Raw genomic sequence first — 24647 nt, forward strand, 5'->3', positions numbered from 1 at the left:
CACACAGAAAGAAAAAAAAACAGTGATTGTTGGCCAACAATTGAGAACATATTCAAAAAGTTTTGTGTATAAGAATAATTTGCATAGTTTTTGTCAGTACCAACTCTAAGGAAAATCAGAACAAAATCTGTTTTCTCATTAATTTCCCTTGGTCTGACTTTCCTGTAATAGATTATTTCAGATTACTTCTAGGATAACCATAATTTGGGGGAGAAAATTAGATGAATTTTTTTTTCAGTTTCTATGTCAGTGAGAAATGACAATCTTATTTAAAGATAGAGAAATTTAAATTGACATTGAAATATATTTTGATTCTTTTGATTCTATTTACCTAATAATTTTTCTCAGTAAAATATTAAAATGGGAATATATTCCTAGAGTGTACATTGGATTCTTTGGGAATCCTGGATGGTATTTGGGTCATAATTGCTGCTATTTTTAGTTTGCAAACCATAATTCATGAGGGGCTGGTGTTGTGGCTTAGTGGTGGAGCGCTCACCTAGCACGTGCAAGGCCCTGGGTTCGGTCCTCAGCACCACATAAAAATAAATCAACAAAATAAAGATTGTGTACAACTAAAAAATAAAATATTTAAAAAAATATAATTCATGAAAGGATCTTATATATTTGAATTACTAAAAGTCATTGGCATTAAAATGTTCTTAAAAGTCCAGCATTAGACATGTGCCATGCAGATCACCTTCCTTCTAGGTCCTTTAGTACCATTTTAGGATTTAGCCTTTGTTCAGTCTGTTTCTTTTACTATAATTGGCATCAAAACCTTCTAGTTATGGGCTGGGGTTGTAGCTCAAGTGGTAAGAGTGCTTGCCTCGCATGCATGAGGCACTGGGTTCGATTCTCAGCACTACATAAAAATAAAGATATTGTGTCCATCTACAGCTAAAAAATTTTAAGGAAACTTTCCAGTTATGATGTATTAGACTTTTATCTCCCCCGCCCCGCTGTATTAGTCTTTTAATACCCTGCTGGATTAGATTTATATCTGTATTTGCAAATAAAAACTGTTCTGTCATTTTCTTGTGAAAATGACTGTGTCCATATTTCCATTAGTTTGGGTATATTATGTTTCTTTTCATTGTTGTCAGTTTTTATTTTGCTTAATTATAATTTCCTCTCTGAGCCATGAGTTAGTTATTGCATAGTATCTTCTATATAGTGAGTTAATAATTTAATATTATTATCAGAGAATATGGTCATAACACTTCCACATTTTTTGCAGTAGTTTAGACTTTCTTCATTTCCTGTTATAAACATCCTTCAGTGTGCTTGGGGAGTTGATACCAAAATCCAAGGATGCTTGAGGCCCTTACATAAAATGGTATAGTATTTGCATATAATTTAATGCATATCCTTCCGTATACTTTAAATTCTCACTAGATTACTTATAATACTTAATACAATATAAAAGCTATATAGATAGTTATTTTACTGTATCATTTAGGGAATGATGTCAAAAGTCTGTACATGTGTAGTACAGACACAATTTTTTTCCCCTGGTTATTTATTTTTTTTTTCTGCAGTTGGTTGAATCTCTGGTTGTAGAACCTGATGGTACAGTGGACTAACACTGTATCTGATTTAAATTTAATGCATTTTTATAAATATCTTAACTGGATTTTTCCTCTGTTGTGTTTAGAATTGTGTAAAGTCTGGCTTGTTAATTGCATTATTTGTATCTTTATTTTTATCTGTCATCTTGATCTTTTAAATATTTTGAGAGATATGTTTAGATTTTCCTACAATTATAATTTCTTAAATTCTCCTTGTATTTACATTTTCAGGGATTTTGTGTGTATTTTAATACTATGCTGTTTGCTGAATGGTTTATGACATACCTTTTTGATAGTTTTTTAGTAGTATCATAATTTTTATCATATTAAATATTTTTGCTTTGAATTGTTCTATTAATATTGCCATGTGTACTATCTTTTTTTTAAAGCCAACATGTCTAATAGTTTTGTATATCTCTGTATTTTAAACATTCGGCTATGGTGCCTTTGAAGGTGTAAAAATATTAAAAAATAGATTTGCAAGTATTGTGAAAGGAATGATGAAACCTAGTGCAAGCTAATTATGTTCCCTGTGGGTATTTGTACTTGGCAAATATGTTAACTCTTTATTCATTTATTCAGCAAACTTATTGACTATTTCTAGGAACTTTGAATGGGGTATGTGGGAAGAGCTCCATTGGATAGGGTGGTCAGGGAATCCTTCTCTGACAAAGTAAATGTTTGAGTTGGGATCTGATAAAGTTAATCTAGAGGAAAAGCATTCCCGGAAAAAAGAACTATAAGCCCAAAAGTTGTAATGAAAAATTGAACTGTATTTGAAGAACAGAAAGAACCAACATGTGAGATCTTAAAGATCAAGAATGGAGAGGGAGCCAGAGCCCAGTTCTTGTAGGGTCTTACAGGTCATACTGAGGAATGTGAATTACTCTATTATGGGATTCCATTAGGTTTTAAGCAGGTGATGACAGAAAATATATTTTTATAGTTCATTTCTAAATTGAGGTATAGTTTATATATAGTAAAATAGGCGGATCTTAAGGGTCCAGTTGGGAGAGTTTTTGTGATTGCATATGTCTGAGTAACTTAAACCCTTTATTAAGCTATAAAACATTTGTCAACCCAGAAGGAACCTTTATTCCTCCTCTTAATAAGTCACCAGCACCCTCAACTAGACTTTCCATTTCTTTCACTATTAATTTATCAGTTCTAGGACTTCATATAAATAATACCATTTCATTTAGTGTGTGTGTTCTTCCCCGCTCCCTTTTAGTTTTTCTTCCAAAGCTGGGGATTGAACCTAGACTTCTAGCATGCTAGGTAAACTGCTCTGCTACTGAGCCACAGCCCTTGGTCAAGTCTTGTACAACCAATGTGGTATTTGCAAAATATGGAATAAAGGACTATGTTTTAGCTCCCCCTGACATGAAAACTAAGACTAATTTTTTTTTGTTTGTTTGTTTTTGGCAGTTCTAGGGATTGAACCCAGGGCCTCATGCATGCTAGGCAAGTGCTCTACTACTGAGCTACATTGCGGGCCCTTTTTATTTTTAGTTTTGAGACATGGTCTTCCTAAGTTGCATAGGCTGGTCTCCAACTTGCAATCCTCCTGCCTTGGCCTTTCAAGTAGCTGGAATTACAGGTGTGCACTACCGAACCAGGTTAGGAAATAAGATCTTTTTTTTTTTTTTTTTTAGTTGTAGATGGACACAATATATCTTTATTTATTTATTTTTTTTTTGGTGCTGAGGATCAAACCCAGTGCCTCATGTGTGCAAGGCAAGCACTCTACCACTGAGCTATAACCCCAGGCCATAAATTAGATCTTTTAATACGAATTTTCAGTGATTCTCACATCGTATAATTTTTTTAAATACCTTTATTTTATTTATTTATTTTTATGTGGTGCTGAGGATCGAACCCAGGGCCTCGCATGTGCTAGACAAGTACTTCACCGCTGCGCCCCAGCTCCACCCCCACCCCCAATTTTTGTTCTTAATTATATAATTTTCTTTTTTAAAATTGTTTTTCTCTTGAGTTTTATTTATACTATAAAACATTAAGAGATTTTGTTATGTTTTTGGTCTTTAAACCTTTGTCAGAAACAGACTTGCATGTGTTATTTGAATGAATACGGTAAATGATGTGATATTTAAATATAACATTTCTGTAAGATTTTGTTTTCTTGTGTTGGTTACAGGGATAAAAACATTTATTTTCCAAGTTTAAAATGACAATATTTGCTTTTTATAATTAGGCTGTTTTGATAGATAAAATTTTAAGTTGAGGGAATGAATGACAATAGTAGTCCTTATTTTCATTTGCTTCTGTATTTGATTTTGATCCCATAATATAGAAAAAAATCCATTCTCACAGACAAATTGTAAGTGGTAACTTTTTTTTTTAACTAGCTCACATTATTATTCTTTTAAATTTCAATTGAAAACCTAAGAGGATTAATGTAGGACATTTTGTTTCAAAGAGGAATTGATGATATCTAACAACTGCTCACGTTTTCTTTACATAAATACAAGTCACATAAGAAGAACTCAACTTAATATTATCATGGGTCATTTGTTCCACATTCCATTCAGTTATTTATTACATGGTGAGGAGAGTATGCCTTCATAGACATGCCTAGCTTTAGTAAGCATTTTGTTTGAATGTGGCAAACTTTAGTATTCCTTCAAGACACAAGCAGACTTGAATTATTAAAAAATGTTCTGTAAAAGCTAAATCTTCCTTCAGGATGTTTTTCAGCTTAAATATTCCCAAGGATGATCAGAAAAGTTCTATTTCAAGGACTTCATGAGAAATGAATTACCTTGGCAGGGCAAGTTAACTCATTGGTGGTTTCTTCCTTACCACCCCACCCCCAAATTTTTCTGGTTCCCTAGTTTTAGAGCAGATGTCAGAAGAGTTTTACCTTCTCTCTTAAGTGAGAATAAGACAAATACTTTATTTTTTCTTCAAGCATCCCAAGCCTTTCTAGGTTGGAGCCATTGTTATTCTTGAGCTTGTTTGTGAATTGGCAGGAAACTATGCAAATAATGAATTCCACAGAATGGAGAGGTGAAGATGATGCTGGACTTGCATTCATCTATATAGATAATGTCATAAGATTTGGCAAACTGTAGAAGTAGGTGGCCATAGAGGAAGTAGTATGGTACAGGAAAAAATTTGAACATTTTCTGGGATGTATCAATCTCTGCTTCTAGGTTTATCTGCAAGTAGTTTTCGGTTAGTTTTTTATTTTGTTTTGTTTACTCCTGTCTTTGTTAGAGAAGAAGAAATGAGGTTTATTGATTTTTTTTTTCCCCCAAGAGTGTGTTCTTTTTATAACTGCACAAGATTTTCTTGGATTGTCTAAAATGAGTTACAGACCAAAGAAGAAATAAAGACTTTATTTTTACTTTTTATAAACTTTAAAAATAGATTAATTAGATTCCAGGCCTCTCCAAAAATCTTTATATTCTAAATTATAGCAGGTAACTAATGATTATGAACAAATGTTAAGTGGCTTGATTTGGGATATTTAGATAAATGCTGCATGCTTTGGGAATATTTTTAAGCTCAGTAATATAATACAAAATAAGTTAGAGGAAAAATGTTGTCTCAGAGGATATACGTATATATCATTACATGTTGAATCTCCTGCTTGAATCAAGTGAGTATATCTCCAAGTTGGATTAAGTTTTTTTAAATTATACATATTATTTATCTAAATCAATAAGAAATTCACAATCCAATAGAAATATGTGCAGAAGATACAAACTAAAGTGGTTTGTACCAACTTGCAGTCCCACTGGCAGTGTGCCTTTTTCCCCACAATGCTCACCAATATTTATTGTTTCTTGTTTTCTTCATAAATTGCCATTCTGACTAGAGTGAGATGAAATTTCAGTGTAGTTTTAATTTGCATTTCTCTAATTGATAGTGATGTTGAATAGATTGAGTTCTTGTTTCTTGTTTATTTATGTCCTGTCTTAGTGAAAGAACTTAACTTAGAATGGAGGAGCATTTATTTATTTATTGTAGTGCTGGGGTTTGAACCCAGATCCTCAAGCATGATGGGCAAGCACTCTACCAACCATGCTGCTAGTGGCATGAGGTTATTAAGATTTTAAAATGTGGTTAGTCCAAAGTAAGATGTGCTGTATGTGTAAAATACATGGTAGATTTTAAAGAGTTAGGGGAAAATGTAATAATGCAGAATCTCATTTGTATATATTGATTGCATTGTTGGAATAATAATTTAGTTATTGTATATTATTTAATAATTTATATTGGTTAGGCAAAATATACTATTAAAGTTAATTTTTCCCATTTCCCTTTACTTTAAAAAAAATTTTTTTAGTTGTAGTTGGACACAATACCTTTATTTTATTTATTTATCTTTATCTTTATGTGGTGCTGAGGATCGAACCCAGAGGCTCACATGTGCTAGGTGAGCGCTGTACTGCTGAGCCACAACCCAAGCCCTTCCCAATATTTTTAAAATGCTGCTAGAAATTTTAAAATTCTCTGTGTGGCTCACATTTCTATTCAACGGTGCTAGTTTGGACAGTATGTTCTAAACCGATTCATGAAATGTTTATGTGGTCAGTGAAACCCAGTTTAGAAGGGAGACACTGACCAATGAAACTTTCTGCAGTGTTACAAATATTCCGTATCTGTGCTGTCCAGTATAGTAGCTTTGAGCTACTAAATGTGAAATTTTAAATGCGAAATGTGAAAAATTACAGTGTGGAAAAACAGGATTGAATTTTAAATTGTATTTCATTTTAATTAATTTAAATTAATTAAATGTTTAGTGATTAATGTATTAGGACAGGGTAAATCCAGAGGATTTATGGGATTCTTTTAGTTAAAAGATTTATTCCTAGGCCTTGTTACCATATTTCCAATTTGTTAAATAGTTTAATGTGTGCACAGTTTGTGTTTATTATGAGTAACAGTAAATGATTAGTAATAATTTTATAATTTTTTGAGTTCCTCTTATATAACAAGCACTATGTAAGAACCAGAGATAGGATTTGTATACAAATTATTTATTAAGTTCCTAACTGCATTTCTGCATTTTGTAATATGCATTGTTAGTTCCAAGAAACTTTGTGGGCTTAACAGGTTTTCCTCAAAATCTGGTATCTTTATTTTTCTCATGTGGATCCTTTTGTGAAAACTGGGCTCCTCATAAAAAGCAAGCAATGTGTTATATTGTTAAAGGATTTTTCTCTTGAAAGGGAAACCCATGCTTTTAACAGATGACTGAGGATAAAAAATTTGGGGAAACTTTTGAAGTTAAGTTTATGCTTTTGGTTCTAAAAGGGCTATGTAGAGCCAGGCACAGTGGTGCATGCCTGTAAACCAAGCAGCTCAGAAAGTTAAGGCAGAAGGATCACAAATTTGAGACCAGCCTCATCGACCTAAGCACTTATCTTGAAATAAAAAATAGAAAGGGCTGGGGATGTAGCTCAGTGGTAAAATATCCCTGTGTTGAAACCCCAGTTCTAAATAAATAAATTAATTAATAGTAATGTACATATCCAAGTTGGGTGTCCCTAACTTGAAAATCCAAAATTTGAAATGCTCTGAAATCTAAAACTTTTGAATGCTGACATGATACTCAAAAAGTTTTGAATTTCAGATATATATATAATTTTTTTTTTTTTTTTTTTTTTTTTTTTTTTTTTTTTTTTTTGGTACCAGGGATTGAACTCAGGGGCACTCAACCATTGAGCCACATCCTCAGCCCTATTTTGTATTTTATTTAGAGGCAGAGTCTTATTGAGTTGCTTAGTGCCTCGATGATGCTGAGGGTGGCTTTGAACTCACGATCTTCCTGTCTCAGACTCCAGAGCCCCTGGGATTACAGGTGTGCACCACCGCACCCGGCAAATTTCAAATTTTTGAATTAGGGATATTCATCCTGAAAAGTCTTGTGCAAGAATTCCACAATCTGAAGAAATCTAAAATCTGAAGCATTTCTTGTCCCAGCATTTTAGATCAGGGACAACATGTATACTGATTCATAAGTACAGTATTATGTAATATTGATTTCTTTATTCCCTTTGTGTGTACATATGCATTTGTAAGTGTTAGTATTGTATAATGTTTATTAATTAATTAATTATTTTTACAGTGAAGAACTGAATGTCATCATGTCGGGCATCAAGCGAACAATCAAAGAAACCGACCCTGATTACGAGGATGTATCTGTGGCCCTTCCAAATAAGCGGCATAAAGCAATTGAGAATTCAGGTAGAAATGGGCTACCTTAGGAAACTATTACTACTTTGTTGATATTTGCTTCAATTTAAAATGAATAATACCTAAAATGAAATGAATTTCCAATTTACATATAATTTGAAGTGGTTTGTGAGCAAAGTGCTCTATATAATGGTAATACACCATTTGTTGCATAAAAGGCAGACGATCTGGCAGTATCATGATCAAGTAGATATTGAACGTAGCAATAATGAGACAGGCTACACATTTTAGCTATCATGGTATATTAGTAATCATGAAGTCTTATGTGTACAATAGTGGGTATCAGGTGAGATGATTGCTTATAGTTGATACATAGATTGAGGTTTTAATGTGTGTAAAGAAAAAGAATGAACTCATCAAACTTGTAGTTCCATGGCTACTATTTCTCTGGATAAAATTAAAATTATTTAAAAATATTATTTGTGTTAAAACATTTCACATGGTTTTCAGATTTTTAGGAGTTATCTTAAAAGTGATATATGAATGATATATGGAAATTTGGGGAACATTTATCTAGTTCAATCCCTGTACTTACCTAGCTGCTTTTAGTGGGTTCAGAGGCATTAATTATTTGCCCATCATTATACAATTTATTGAGGAGCAAATCATCAACTGTGTGTCTGTAGTGATCAAGAATGTCCTAAGCTATCTAAAAAAAAAAAAAAAAAATTGCAAATTTGTGCAATAAATTATTGCTGAAATTTATGTTTATTTAAATAACCTGAGTTGTGCACAGAAAGCATCAAAGTTATAGCTCATGTGTTGCAGTTTCACAAAGATTAAGACCCCTATAATTTAAATGGTGAAAAAAATTCCTGTCTCTAAAAGTATAGTCAAGTCATACATATTCAGAAGTCTTTTTGGAAGGAAAATAGTAAAATTCAATCCTAAATAATGAAAACATTTCACTTCAACTTACCCCTCTTGTAGTTGTAATTTTATGTGGAAATGTCATTTCTTTTTAATAACAAGCCAGATAAATATAGAGTTATCATGTAACATACATCTATTGCTCAAAATCTTCACATGCACACCCCCCCACCCTAAAAAGAATAGAAAAAAGTGGTTTTAACACTGTAGCCCTCTGTCTTTGGTTTAAATCTAGTGTGAGTTCCCAAACCCTATTTAAGAAAGGACAATTTTTTGTTACTGAGGACCATTTGCTGCTGTTTCTATTGGTTTCCTTCTACCTAATCCTAATCTTTTTTTTTTTCCTAAGAATTTTTTGCAGTATAGATTTAGTCATATATTTCCCTTTGCTTATGTTATTTTGTTTTGGCTTGCTTTTGCTTTTCAGTCTTCTGAGAAAGATATAATATATTAAGTGTCAGGAATTTATGGTATGAAACAGTGAGCGTGGTACCTGATTCTCAGCATCTGAGAATATCTGTTGGTTTATGTATACAACATTTATGTATACTTTTATATATAAATTTAGGTACATAAAATTTATATATATTTTATATATTTAATAATAGAGTTATGTTATTTTTATAATTAATTATATGTAACATCATTTTAAGTATTATTTTTTACCTATAAAATACCCAGTGATCTAGGAAAATATTTATTAAATATGAGAAATATATTAGTTGTTTATGCAGACAAATACATAATGTCAGTAATTTAAACCAATTTTTTTTGTGTGTGTGTGTTGTGCTATGTTAACCAAATTTTTGTTGGTTTAGTTTTTTTGTTTTGTTTTGGTTTGGGCTTTTTTGTTTGTTTTGTTTTGAAGGGAACTCACTGTGTTTCCCAGGCTGGCCTCTAACTCCTCGGCTCAAGTGAGCTTCATGCTCAGCTTCCCAAGTAGCTGGGTCTGTAAGTACGCACCACCATGGCCTACTACAGGAACACTTTTTTGATGATGGTAGTGATTTTGAACCCAGGACTTAGAGCATGATAAGCATGCAGTGTACCACTAAGCTAATTCCTCAGCCCCACCCATTACTAATTTTAAATTCCCAATTCCCTGACATATTTTATGTGGATAAAATGACACAGATTTATCAAAGAGTCAAAAAAATTTTTTGTTATTTTTTCATATGCTGTACTCCAAAGCATAGGTGCTGAATTTTTCATGTCACAAACACAAGGATCATTTTTGCTAAATCCCAGATTTGCTTTTTAAGCAATCATATCACTGCTCTTTGTTTTGGTGTTCTATCTAGTCGCACTGTGTGTTTTGTTATATTTAACTCTGAGTTGTGTATTGCTTTGAGTAGTCATCATCTGAGATCTAGTGCCTTCAAAGGATTTGCTTTCTTTTGATTTCTTTCTTTGCTCATTCTTTCAGGTATTTATCATAAGAAATTGCTGAATTGCCTATTAGCCCATTCTCTGCAGAAGGAAACTTCTCCTGTTATATATTGCTCTAGTATCACAGATTACTTTTTCCTCAGCTCTTTACTGTCTTTTTCTTTAGACCTCTGGTTTTTCACAGGCCACCAAATATTTTAGAATTTCTTGATTTTTTTTTTACTTCTTCCTTTTTTGCTAATTTCATTTTGATGTAATTATTTTCCTATTTTTTTATTGGTGCATTATAGATGCACATGATAGTGGGGTTCATTGCTGCATATTCATATATACACACAATATAACAATATAATCTGGTCAGTATCATTCCCTAGTATTTCCTCATTCTTTTCCTTCATCTGTCTTTATATAATTTCAAACAGAAAAATTGCAAGGAATACTCATGTCTTATCCAAATTAATTTACCAGATATTTACATTTTGCCTTATATGACTTATCTTTATTTTAGGTATTGGGTTCTTTAACACATCCACAGCCCTTTTGAGACAGGATCTCACTGAGTTACTGAGGCTAGCCTCAAACTTGGGTTCCTCCTGCCTTAGCCTTCCTAATCACTGGGATTACAGGTGTGTGTCACTGCCCAGTAATCATTATTTTTTTTGTTTTTTAATATTTGTTTTAGTGTAGGTGGAGACAATAACCTTTATTTTATTTTTATGTGGTGCTGAGGATCGAACCCAGTGCTAGGTAATTTCATTTTGTGCTAGGCAAGTACTCTACAGCTGAGCCACAACCCTAGCCCTTTAAAAAAAACCTTTTAATTAACATATTATTGTTTACATTTATGAGATAGTAAATGATGTTTTGATATAGATTTGTCCTTTTTCCCATTTCTACACACACGTACATGTATATGCATGCATGCAGGTAGGTAAGCACATCATTATTTTTTGTTTTTTCAAAACCATTGGAGAATAAATTGGAAACACCTCGGTGTGTTTTTAAAGGACAGTCTTTTATATAACCACAGTAAATTTATCAAAAGCAGAAAATTTGAGCATTGTTACATTATATTATTCCAATCTGTAGCCCGTATTCTGGTTTTATCAGTAGATTGTATTTTTAGAGCTGTTTCTCCCCCTTCAGGATCCAATCCAGAGTATGCAGGGAATTTAGTTGTCCCATTTCTAGTCTCTTTCAGTCTCCTCATCCTTACCATTACTTTAATATCTAAATGGTACAAGGCAGTTGTTTTGTGGAATATCTTTCGGTTTTTGTTTTTTTGGTTGATTTTTGTCTGATGTTACATGGTTAGCAGGGTTAGTATTTTTGGCAGGAATATCTCAGAAAGATGTAGTGGTGGACTTCTTAGTGCATCATGCCACAAAGCACATGAGGTCATTTTGTCCCAAAATGAGTGATTTTAACTTTCTATTGCTGGTTAAAGTAATGCCCTCCAGGTTTATCCCTTGGAGCTATTATTCCTTAGGTTTCTTGTTGTTTGCTGACTTAAGATCTCTCCAGATTAATTAGGACTTGATGTTTTTTGTGTTCTTTGTGTAGCTCGAGATGCTGCTGTGCAGAAGATTGAGACTATTATCAAGGAGCAGTTTGCTCTTGAAATGAAGAATAAGGAACATGAAATTGAAGTCATTGACCAGGTATAATGATCATAAGTTGAAAAAAAAACCCACAAAAAGCTCCAAAGCTATGATAAAAAGTCTAGGATGAATTGGGGAAAGAAGAAGAAGAAAAAATATATATGTGTTATATTATATATATATATTCTATATATAAAAATAGAGTCATGGTTTTCCTTTGCTTTTTTTGAAAAATATTTTTCTTGTTTTGAGGGAAAATACCATGTTAAAAAAAATAACATTCCAGAAAAGATAAAGAAAATATATTGCCTGAAATTCCATCCCCAAAGATAATTCCTCTTTGTTCTTATATTCAGTATCTTTGTTGACATTTCTCAATGAATATGCTCATAAATATGCATTTTAATATATCTGCGTACCTTGCATTTGGGGGGTGGGGGTTCATTCTTTAAATCTTTGCCAATCTGACAGGTGAGAAATGTCATCTTTATATATTTTTCTTTGATTATCAGAAAAAGTGAGTTCTTTTGTCATTTGCTTTTCTTATTTAGTGAATTATGTTTTCTGTTATAATTGCCATATTTTAAAGTAATGAAGTAACGCTTGTTTTTAGCGACTGATTGAAGCAAGAAGGATGATGGATAAACTTCGTGCCTGCATTGTAGCAAACTATTATGCTTCTGCAGGTCTTCTGAAAGTTTCTGAGGTAAGTATTTATCATATTCAGTTGTTTTCCAGCCACAATAGTTGTCTGAGGAAAACTTATGTCAATGTGGAATAATCCCTCCCTGCCTTTCAAACATTTCTTTGACCTTTAGGATTTGGGAGGCCTCTAGCCTACCTTTCTGGGGAAACACACATATTCAACCACAGTCCTTTAGTCATTGCTGTTTGCATTGTCAGTAATCCTGAGTGGCTTTTTCTCCTTTTTATTTAATCTTTTTCCTGCTAATTGTTAGTATATGCTATGTTTTGACATCCAAAGATGCCCTAGTTCTTCCTCATTTGAGTATGTCTGTTTTGGAGTAAATTATAGACTGACTGAGTTTTCTCTTACCTTTTACTCTAATGATGGCAATTTTTAGTTTCAGAAGATTTACCATATTTAATAAGCCCTGTTTTCCCCTCTCTCCAGACACTTTTTATGTCAAATTGCAAATATATGGAGGGGGAAATAAGCACCTATTTATACACCATTTGAATTCAGCGATTTTCATATTTATCCATATTTGCTCTGTCTTATTTTTTTTCTAAAACATTTAAAAGTAGGTTCTAGGCATTATAGCATCTCATACCTAACTACTTGAGCATTTCTTTCTTCTTCTTCTTTTTTTTTTTTGTACCAGGGATTGAACTCAGGGACATGAAGCCTCTGAGCCCACATCCCTAGCCCTTTTTCCTTTATTTGGCGTAGGGCCTCACTAAGTTGCTGAGTCTGGCTTTGAACTTGTGATCCTTATGCCTTGGCTTCCTGAGCTGCTGGGATTACAGGCATGCACCACCACACCTGGCTTGAAGCATTTATTTTTTAAAAGATATTCTTCCTTTATCATCATGATAGCTAAGCAAATGATTTCCTAATATTATCTGATAACTAATCCAACTTCAGATTTCTTCAGTAAGCCATTCAGGATTACTGACAATGCAAACAGCAAAAGCCTTTATATATATATATATAAGCATATATATATATATATTAGTTATAAGTAGTCACAATACCTTTATTTTATTTATTTATTTATTTATTTATTTATTTTTATGTGGTGCTGAGGATTGAACTCAGTGCCAAACACATACTAGGCAAGAGCTCTACTGCTGAGCCACAACCCTAGCCCATGTCCCCAAAACCTTTTAAGCTGGATTTAAAAAAAAAAAAAAAAAAAGATTTGTAGTTGTAGATGGACAGAATGCTTTTATTTGTTTATTTTTATGTGGTGCTGAGAATCAAATCCAGTGCTTCACACATGCTAGGCAAGCGCTTTGCCACTGAGCTATAGCCCCAGCCCTTAAACTGGATTTTAGACTAGGCTTCATCAGGGTTTATTGACTAGCTTTGGTTTCTTCTAAAACAGTCCTTCTTTTTTTCTCCCATGAGAATTGATTATTTGAAGAGACTAGGCCACTTTTTTTATATTCTATGTTTTGGATCCCCCCCACCCTCCTGTGGGTTTCTTTTATTTGCTTTATCTTCCTGTAAATGGAAGTCAAGTCTAAAGGTGCAATTAGGTGTAGGTTAAATATTTTGGCAAGATTACCTTATAAGTAATGCTGTATGTGTTTAGGAACAAAATATCAGAGTTTAAGTCTGATCACTGGTTAATGTGATAATCCCTTGGTTGCTCCAATTATAAATGAAAGTCTTTTTCGTTCTTTTTTTTTTTTTTTTTGGTGAGCAGTCCCTGGGGTCCAACCCAGGACCTCATATGTGCTAAGCACACACTGTACCACTGAACTACATTCCAATATCTAGCTCTTTTATTCTAGCAATCTGTCTGAATTTGGGACAAGAGAATTAGGACTGAACCAAAATAGAAATATTTTTTGTTGGTGTTTTATTAATTTCAGCATAACTTTTGTGGGGGGTGGTTTGGTTTTGTTTTGAGATGGGGTCTTGCTGTGTTGCCCAGGCCAGTCTTGACCTTGAGATCCTGCAGTCTCAACCTGAATAGTTGGGAATGACCGTCATGAGCCTCCATGCTGTCTGGTGTTTAAAAAATTCTTTTCTTAAATTTTGTCTGTTAGAATTAGTCTCAGCTAATTCTCTTACATCACTGGCTCCATGGGAATGAGAGAGGGCTAGACTCTAGGGTAACAGCGGGAGGTCTGTGTCGTGTTTAGGATTTTTTTGTGTTATCACACAGAGCTTTACGGTGCCTGGTATTGGTGCTGCCCCTGATGTTATCTTGTTAGAAACTAGAGCATTATTTGAGTTTAATACTCGATAGTAGGCAGATTTCATTTATTACTGGAGTTTCCATAATGTACATTAGAATCTATGTTCATTTTCTTTCTTTTTTTTTAATATTTTGGTTTTTTAGTTATAGTTGGACACAATACCTTTATTTTCTTTTTATGTGGTGCTAAGGATCGAACCCAGGGCCTTGCTTGTGCTAGGAGAGCACTCTACCGCTGAGCACAACTCCAGCCCCTCTATGTTCATTTTCTAGGACTTGCATTACATTACTATAGCTTGGTGGCTTAAAACAATAGGGATTTATACCTCACAGTTTTGAAGGCTGGTAGTCCAAAATCAGGTTGTCAGCAGGGCAGTGTTACCTGTCAAGGTTCCAGGGAAGAATCCTTCCTTGCTTCTTCCTCATTTCCGATGGTTGCTCACAGTCCTTGATGTTCCTTAGCTTGCAGCTGCATTGCTTCAGTTTTTACCTGTAGCTTCATGTGGATGTTTTCCCTCTATGTATGGCTCCTCTGAATCTGTGTGTCTGAGTTTCCCCTCTTCATTTAAGGATTTAGTCTTGGATTAGAATTTTCCACAATCTAGCACAACTTCATTTTAACTTGATTATATCTGCAAGGACACCCCACCACCCTGCCTTTTTTTTTTTTTTTTGTACTGGGGATTGGACCCAGGGCCTCATCCATGTTAAGCCTCTTAGCACCACAGCACTGAGCCTATTTCTTAATAAAGTCACATTCACAGATTCTGGGGTAGACATGACATAGTCTAGAAAATTCACTGATTTTATGCAGTAATGTTCTGATTAGGGGTCAAAATTATTTAGATACGCTTTTGTCTATTATGATCAGCCATTTAATTATTTTTAGTTTGTGGTAACATATTTATAGCTCTGAGAAATCTTTATTATTGAGATTCAATAGTTTTGTTGTTTTGACTTAGAAACTCTCTCTGGCTCATTTCCTTCCACCAAAATAATTATTTTAATAACAGTTTTTTTTAAATAATACATTTTAAAAGCTAGACTTCCTAGGAACATAACTACAGTGTATGACATTATGATGAAACATAACATTTTGTATACAAGTAACTAAGATACAGAAAAATACCCTGTAGACTGAGGGTTAACTTTATAAATTAGTGTGGGTTTTTTTTGTTTTTTTTTTTTTTTTTTTTTTTTAAAGAGAGAGAGGAGAGAGAGAGAGAGAATTTTTAATATTTATTTTTTAGTTCTCGGCAGACACACATCTTTGTTGGTATGTGGTGCTAAGGATCGAACCCGGGCCGCACGCATGCCAGGCGAGCGCGCTACCACTTGAGCCACATCCCTAGCCCCCTATAAATTAGTGTTAATTATCTTAAAACATTTAATAAGTATTACATTTTACTTCTGTGCAGGTGTCATTTTTATACCATATACTTTTTAAAGAAATATTTTGTTTTTTTAGTTGTAGTTGGACACAATACCTTTATTTATTTATTTATTTATTTTTATGTGGTGCTGAGGATCAGACTCAGTGCCTCACACATGCTAGGCAAGCATTCTACGGCTGAGTCACAACCCCAGCCCCTATACCATATACTTTTTTAATTTTTAAATTTCTTGCAGGGATATTTAGAGCCTTTGATGTGTTTGTGTAAAATGACATGCCACCCCCCATTTTGTTTTTCTGTATAGGCATTGAAACCCAGGGCCTCATATATGCCAGGCAGGCATTCCACTACTAAACCACATCTCTACCTTTTTTTTTTTTTTTAAGTCAGATATTATTTTCTGTGTATTATTATTTCTAAAGAGAAATAAAGAGCAGTAGATCTTCTAGATAAGATAAAATATCTTCTAAACATATTTTATCTTTAGAAGACCCTCTATCTTTAGCTTTTAGTGTTAACAACTTTTATGTAGTTGTCACCTTAATTTTTGTTCTGTTGATGCAGACCTTGTTAAGGAGTTTGTCCTTAATTTTATAAGTAGAGATTTTGAAGGATTTTAAATGTAATCGTCATAGCTAAGAGTTTGAAGAGATCACATTTTTACCTCCTTTCAGTGGATTGGATTAAAAGTTTGCATGCTGTCATTCTTTTGTAGGGATCAAAGACATGTGATCCAATGGTCTTTAATCATCCTGCTATCAAGAAATTTTTGGAATCACCATCTAGATCCTCATCTCCTACCAATCAGAGATCAGAAACACCCTCAGCTAATCATTCAGAAAGTGATTCTTTATCTCAGCACAATGACTTCTTATCTGACAAAGATAATAACAGCAATATGGATATGGAAGAAAGAGTCTCAAACAACATGGAACAGAGATCAAGCCAAAATACTGGAAGGGTAAAGTTGAATGGATGAGAGGGAGCTAGAGGAGAGGGAACTAGTATTTACTAATAAACTGTGCACATATTATCTTCTACAGGCACTCTAGGAAACAGCCTGTTTTCCTTTTAAAGTGAGGAAACAGCCTTGATGAGGTTAAGGTTGTATTTGCCCAGATGTATCAGAACTGAGAATTAAACCCGTGTCTTTTTAATTTTAGAGATTAAGAATCCAGGGCATTGTGCAACTGATGGATGTCATTCATGTAGATACGAAAGAAACCTTTAAAGGTTGATGGTTCAGTGACCTTACCAAAGGTCTTTCCACTGTTGTGTTTATTCTTTCTAGTGACTCTTAAGCACTTTCCTGTATGAGGTTTTATGTTCAAAGATGTTATATTAGCTGAAGGAAATTTGACAATAAATAAATGGAATTTGATCCTGCCAACTTAAGTGCTTGAATTGCCAGCTCAAGGTACTCTAAACTTCATATAATATTCAGCTATCATCATTATTGGTTTAGACCAGTGGTTTTTCTCAGCCTGGTGTTCTGTGACAGGAAATTTCCAAAGTAGCTTGCTTGCTTGCTTGCTTTTTTTGTTTTTGGTCCTGGGAATTGAACCCAGGGGCACATTAAACCCAGCGCACTTTACAGGGGAGCTACATCTTCAATTTTTGTTGTTGTTATTTAAGACAGAAACTTGGTAAGTTGCTGAGGCTAACCTTGAACTTGAGATCCTCCTGCCTCAGCCTCCTAAGTAGCTGATTATAGGCATATGCCACTATATCTGTTGTATCTCTCTCTCTCTCTCTCCCTCCTCTCTCTCTCTCTCTGTGAGAGAGGAGAGAGAGAGAGAGAGAGAATTTTTTAATATTTATTTTTTAGTTCTCGGCGGACACAACATCTTTGTTGGTATGTGGTGCTGAGGATCGAACCCGGGTCGCACGCGTGCCAGGCGAGCGCACTACCGCTTGAGCCACATCTCCAGCCCTCTCTTTTTTTTTTTTTTTAAGAACAAGAATTTAAGTCATATTAGTCTTAATTTAGAAACTTAACATCTTTTATACAATATGTGGTGGTTTATATATATGCATATATTACAAACATTTAGTACTTACTGTGAATCAAACACTTTTGTAAGAACTATACGAAACAATCATAAAGTGGTACTATTAATGACCTTTGAGAAAATTGGGGCAGAGAGAGTAATTACCCAAGATAACAATTTAATACCTGGAAGGACTAGAATTTGAACTGTAACTTTCTGTCACTATAGTCCAACTTTTAATTGATCATTGTATTTCTTTCTTTTTTAAAAAAATATTTTTTTCAGTTGTTCAAAGACCTTTATTTTATTTATTTATTTATATGTGGTACTGAGAATTGAACCCAGCACCTCACACATGCCAGGCAAGTGTGCTCCTGCTGAGCCACAGCAGCCCCTCTTTCTTTTCTTTTCTCTTTTTTTTTAAATGTTTTTAATTGTAGATGGACACAATATCTTTATTTATTTTTATGTGGTGCTGAGCATTGAACCCAGGGCCTCAGGTGTGCAAGGCAAGCGCTCTACCGCTGAGCTACAACCCTAGCCATAATCATTGTATTTATTTCTCATTGAAAAAATTTTAATAATACAGAAAATTAAAAAGAAAGTAAATTTTTCCATTTCCATTGCCATTTTTCAGAGATAACCACTGTAGTAGTTTCTTGCATATTCTTCCACATCTTCTTTGCATATATAAAGCAGATGTATGTGAATAATAAAAATACATGTGGAAGTATAGTGTACAAACTTTTAGTAAAGATAGTGCAGTTATTTATAGCAAATTATTTTTTCATGCTCTCAAAGGTGCCACAAAGCCATAGAATTTTATAATTAAAAAAAATATTTGAGCTCCTCTATACTTTTTTGATTTTCTGAGTTTTGTGCAGTTGTAAATTGTTCTAAATGAAATGAATATTGATTATTATTTTCAGGATATTTCTGGTGTTACTGGCTCTCATAAAACAGAACAGCGGAATACTGATCTCACAGGAGATGAGACTTCACGACTTTTTGTAAAGAAAACAATAGTAGTGGGCAATGTGTCCAAGTGAGTACGAGCTGATTTTTCTCATTTTCAGCCATCATTTCTATTAATACATTGGCACTGATACTCCTTTACTGTAATATTCCAATGGGATGAAGCCTGAGGAATTCTTTTTTCCAGGCTCTTAGTTATTTCAAAAATTTACCATGATCCAAAACACTTTTAGGGTGATCTTGCTCATGTAAGCACAGTCCTATTTGACTCTAAGCCTCCTGTTTGTCAACTGGATATTGTTTTTTTCCTGTGTACATCCTCTCTTTACAGTGCCATTCTGCCTTGCACCATATCCATAATATCCAGAGATGATAAGCAAGAAGACATTCTCTCCAAAGTGTCACTAGAGAAGAGGCAGTATAGTAACCTCTTAAACTTTGGTGTGATGTTTGTAGAAGATGCAATTAAGAGGCATTTGAAAGCATTGAGAGTGGTCAATTCTCAGGAACTACTTCCAACCCTAACTTTCAAATCTGCTTTTTTTTCCTATACATTTATGATCTCGGCATTTGCCATTTATTTGTGGTTGGCACTATTGATGCTGAAATCGGGTTCTTATTCCTGGGAACTCATTTACTGTTCTTTCTTTTCTTTTTTGAAATGGAAAGATTTATGTGTGATAAGTTTCTTGGACTTTTTTTTCTTCTTCTTCAAAATCTAAATTCCCAACAAGGTTCATGAAATTCACTAGTTAGTTATTATACATGGAAGAGCAAAGCACCAAGACTAGACAAGAATTCTCCTGAAGAACTGTTAGGCAGCTTGGCCCCCTGCATTACTAAAGATAACATAGAAGGCCATGTTCATATTCTCCTCCAGAATCTAAGAAGGAGCACTCATACATTGAAATGAAAATGGGGCCCATGAAGGGGAGGGCTTCAGATGCTAGTTTTACTATGATCAAGACTTGAAGGGTTGCAAGTTTGAGGTCAGCCTCAGCAACCTTAGTAAGACCCTGTCTCAAAATAAAAGGGCTTAGGGATATAGCCCAGTGGTAAAGCACCCCTGGCTTCAACCCCTCGTACAAAACAACAACAACAACAACAAAAAGACTTGCAGTGGCTTGTTTGAGCTTTCAAAAGGCAGGAAACTAACCTTGGCAGCAGTGATTGGCTCCGAAAGGTCCTGAAGTTCTGGCACCCTGGAATCTGAGTGAAAACCTTAAAGACTAGGGGTTCTCCAGCTCAGGAATAAAAATATGTCAGGTTATTTCCACTTCAGGTACCCACCTGATAGGAAAAACAAGTTTTATTTTAAAATCTCAGACTGCTAATCAGAAAACAAAACAAACTTTAAAGGGATGGCTCTTAGACCAAAGAAATGTTTAAAGAAAAAATAAAATAACTCACTACAAAGATTTTGGCTAATTGACATAGCTGTTTAATATTGCTGGAATATTAATCTTGTTTTAAAGAGTAGTTAATTGTGTTATTAGGTCTCTGAAGGAAAGAAAAACTCAGATTTCTTTTTTCTTTTTCTTCTCTAGGTATATACCTCCAGATAAAAGGGAAGAAAATGACCAATCAACCCATAAGTGGATGGTATATGTTCGAGGGTCTCGTAGAGAACCCAGCATTAATCATTTTGTCAAGAAAGTTTGGTTCTTCCTTCATCCCAGCTATAAACCAAATGACCTTGTGGAAGTTAGGTGAGCATATTTAAGTTCTTTAGCCTAAGAACAGAAATGTGGTTTAACTTTAGAACGTTCTCTGGAAATTCTTGTATTATTATGACATACTCAGAGTTGGCTCTTTAGTCACAATGTAGTTTTAGCTGTGGTTTCTCTCCTTTTGCAGATTACTGTCTCACTGAACAGGCATTGTCACCCCATGTCAGAATGTTACCATACTAATTACATCAGCTGATAGTAGCTAATTTGTTTATATGGATACAGATGTGTATTAAAATGTTACTATTTTTTATGTATAATAGAATGAAATACAGGATTCTGGTGTTACACAAATATTTAATATTGAGATGATCCCACCCACTCAAAAATAATCCCTAGTGATACTTTTCCTGTGCATATACTATTAGTTGTTTGTGGTTACCTCACAAAAATGGAATGATAATATGTGTACTATTGTGAAATCTTGCTTGTCATTTATTTGCTTGTCATATTATTTGTCATGTATTCTTCCATCTGTATATGATGATACCACATACACCTTCACTGAATGCGCTGTGGAAGTGCTGGTGGCTTATAATTAGTGAAATCTCCTATACTCTCTACTCCGACCAGAACATTCCTTTTACTCCTGATTTTTAAACAAAACCTGGCTCTCTTGAGAACTCTTTTTTAAGTGGTGGCTATTTTTTTTCCCTCCCATACACATTGTACTGCTGGGTCTGGAAATGGGATTGGTGTCTTACTTGTCATGTTTATGATTCCAAGATCACCTTTACCCCTTCTACCTAAAAAATCCTCACTTCCATTGTAGAGCCATGTGGTTTGCTTCCCTCCTTCCTTGAATTATCTACTAATTTCCCATTGCAGTTATCTACTATTTTTCTCTATCAGAAATAGTTTTAGCATGTGGTTTATTGATTTTTTTTTCTTTCTATCATTTGTACTCTTGCTGTTATTATTAACACATGTCCTAGATTTAATTATAACTGGGTTCTTTTTTTAAGACTTCAAAGCTGTTTTTTTTTTTTTTTTGTCTGGTGTCAAAATTAATTTGATGCATGGCTTTTGCACCTGGCTTGAAACTTGGGGTTAATCTTACTTTTGGGTCAGAGTACAAATGTGTTTCTCGTGCATGCTGTATCTTCTCATCCCAGCACATTACATAGGAAGAACATGGGTAGATTGTGCTCCTATAGAAGCATCTTTTTCATTTGTTTCAGTTGTCATGAACCACTCTTAGCCAGCTTCCTAAAAATTGTGCATGTTAACTTTGCTTTTAGTCATAAGACAGTTGCTAAATGTGTGCTAAACTCAGGGCCTGTTATGGAAACATAAAGACTACATAGTCCCTGCATTAGAGAAGTTGAGCATAGTATGACTGCCTGACCAGAGCGGATCAGGCCCCCAGAACAGATCTTAGTGAGTGTCTTTAAGACATTTGTGTCTGTTTTATGTAGGTTGAATGTAGAGTAGCACTGTTCAATAGAAATATATTATGAGCCACACATATAACTTCAGATTTTCTAAAAACCAGAAGATAAAAACAAATTACTTAGCATAGTAATGCAATTTTAAGCTGCCTTATTAGAAGTCAGGGGTACTTGCTGTCTATACCAGTCTGAAAAGAGCTAGCCATACTATTGTCCATCTGGAGGTGAGTGGTCTGGGCAGTATAAAGTTCTGTCACCACAGGAACCTAGACTACCACAGTGGTAAAAGCATGGTCCCTACAGCCTATTGCTTGAGTTTGAATCCTGGTTCAAGTACTTATTTGGTCTGTGACCTGGGCAAGTTAGTTATGCAACCTCACTGTGTCTCAGAGGAGATAGCTCATAGCGTGGTTGTAAAGATTACGTAAGTTAATAGATGCAAAGGTCTTAGAACAGAGTGGGTCAAGGAAATACTCTGGATATTTGCTGTTGCTGTTCTAAGGAAAAGAGGTGGTCATCCTGAAGAGAAAAGACTCACAGAGATGTTTTAATTCTTTTGAAGATCTTTCATGTGAATGAAAAATTTATTCTTTGTGATTCTAAGTGACATATCTAGAACTATCATATAGGAGGTAGAGTAAATATTTTTATAATAGGTATTCCAAAACAGAACAAGGAATTTGGTAAGTGGTGAATTCTGGGTCATTAGGAGTGATACTAAAAGACATTTGAATTCAAATTGGTCGTTTGAATTAATAATTTGAACAAGGAGTTGTACTTCATTCTGTTTCCAGTAGAACCTTTCTTCTTTTCTTTTTTTTTTTTTTTAACCTTCTACTAGGAATCTAGAAATATATAATTCTGTTCAAGGTATGCAGTTTTTTCTTGAATGGAATAACATATTTTTAAAATTATAGAATTTTCTTAATAATGTTTTCTTTATTAGTAGTTCTTAGATTCCTTTTTTTGCTTCTCAAAATATGATTATAGAAGAATATCCTGTAAGAACCATTGTTCCTTTTTCTTGAATTGTGCTATTTGTCTGTGTCTTTCCTGGCCACAGTCCTTCCTGTCTATTCACTGAAGGTTAGCCTGCATGCATAAATTAAGAACATGCCTGATTTCCATTGTGAGAGCAATTGACCATGCAAACAGTATAATTGAGACATATTACAAAATAAGTTTAGACTGTCCTCTCAACTTTACTGGAATTTAAATTACCAAATTTACCATTTATAGAATTTCCATTGATTATTATTATTAGGTCCACCATGGCCTTACCATACTTTTGGCCTTGGATCCCTTTCTATGCTACCTCAAGTCTACCTTCTCATTTACCCAAAGCCTGTTCCTCTACCATCATCATGCTGTTTCTCTGACCTCATTTTGTGTTCACCTGACTTCTTCTATCCAGGGCATGTACTTTGCTTTTGCTTTTTTTTTTTTTTTTTTTTAAATTCTTTAACTTTCTTTTCTCTCTTTTATAACGTGGGCATTGTTTTGTCCACTTTTTAGACTGCTACTCAGATTTTTCCTGTTTTTCAAGGTCTTTAATGTGAAGGAAAAATTTATTTTTGATGATTCCAAATGTCATATCTAGAATTCACCATTCTGGTAGCTCCTGCCTTTGTGCTTATTAATTCAGATCTGTTAAGAGTCCTCTCAGATTTTATCCTTGGACTCTCCACTTCTAGAAAGCCTTTCTCTTAGTTTTGAAAGTGCCTATTCCCTGCAAGATCAGCATTTTATCTTATTACAATAATTGTAAGCCAGGGATTCATAAACATTTTTATTTTAAAGGTATTCCTCTCTTCCCAATTAACTTAAGCCATATTGTTTTGAACACTTAAAGATCCCAATTAAATTTTTAAATTTTTTTATTATGGAAAGTTTCACATATATACAAAAGTAGAGGGTATAATGAACTTGTACCCATTGCAATTAATAATAGTTTGCCAGTCTTGTTCCATTAACCCACCTCTATACACACCCTTTTTTTGAGCAGTTTTGGGGATTGAAAACGGACTTATATGTGCTAGGGAAACATTATACCCCTGAGCTATATCCACTAGCCCTTTTTACATTTATTTTGAGACAGGGTCTTGTTAAGTTGCTCAGGCTGTCTTTGAATTTCTGACTCTCCTGCCTCAGCCTTCCAAGTAGCTGAGATTTTAGATGAATCCCAGAACTCTTGGCTAATTTCCATTTTTCCCCCTTAATTAATTACATTATGACTATAAATTCTTCAGTCCAATTAATATTCATACACATTCTCCTGTACCCACTAAAATCACAGCTATTGTATGGGGAAGATCAAGTCTTTTTAGCAGTTTCAAATAAATTTTCACTTTTGGATTGAGCATTTTCATGATTTATTTTATTTTTGCCTTTGAGGACCTGGGGTAGGAACACAAACCTCAGAGCCTGTGCCTGTCATATGCCAATCACAGGTTCTGGCTCTATAGTGTAACGTTCATCAATTAACTTTGGTCCCTCATCTATGAAAATAACTTTGGATTACTGTCTGGACCTATTAACTCTAAGCATTCAAAAATGGAATATTTATTGTAGATTTGAATTTTTGTAACTTAGTATTTTAGTGAAATTCAGCAT

General features: G+C 34.1%; 1 protein-coding gene across 5 annotated transcripts in view; it reads left to right on the plus strand.

Moving 5' to 3' along the window:
* The window catches only part of YEATS2 (YEATS domain containing 2), an 88792-nt gene that overhangs the window by 8863 nt on the left and 55282 nt on the right, over positions 1-24647 (plus strand). For 4 of the 5 annotated variants that reach the window (XM_081302355.1, XM_081302354.1, XM_081302357.1 and 1 more), the window contains 6 exons: positions 7672-7790; positions 11622-11719; positions 12273-12365; positions 16663-16908; positions 18868-18983; positions 20461-20622. In XM_081302355.1, coding sequence (XP_081158481.1) covers positions 7691-7790; positions 11622-11719; positions 12273-12365; positions 16663-16908; positions 18868-18983; positions 20461-20622 — 815 coding nt within the window. In that variant the 5' untranslated portion in view covers positions 7672-7690. Of the gene's footprint in view, positions 1-1292; positions 1340-7671; positions 7791-11621; positions 11720-12272; positions 12366-16662; positions 16909-18867; positions 18984-20460; positions 20623-24647 lie in introns of those variants that run through there. The other variant, XM_081302356.1, reaches the window with a different exon arrangement.

This window comes from Spermophilus citellus, assembly GCF_964194105.1.
Source record: "Spermophilus citellus genome assembly, chromosome: 7".
NCBI classification, from domain to species: domain Eukaryota; kingdom Metazoa; phylum Chordata; class Mammalia; order Rodentia; family Sciuridae; genus Spermophilus; species Spermophilus citellus.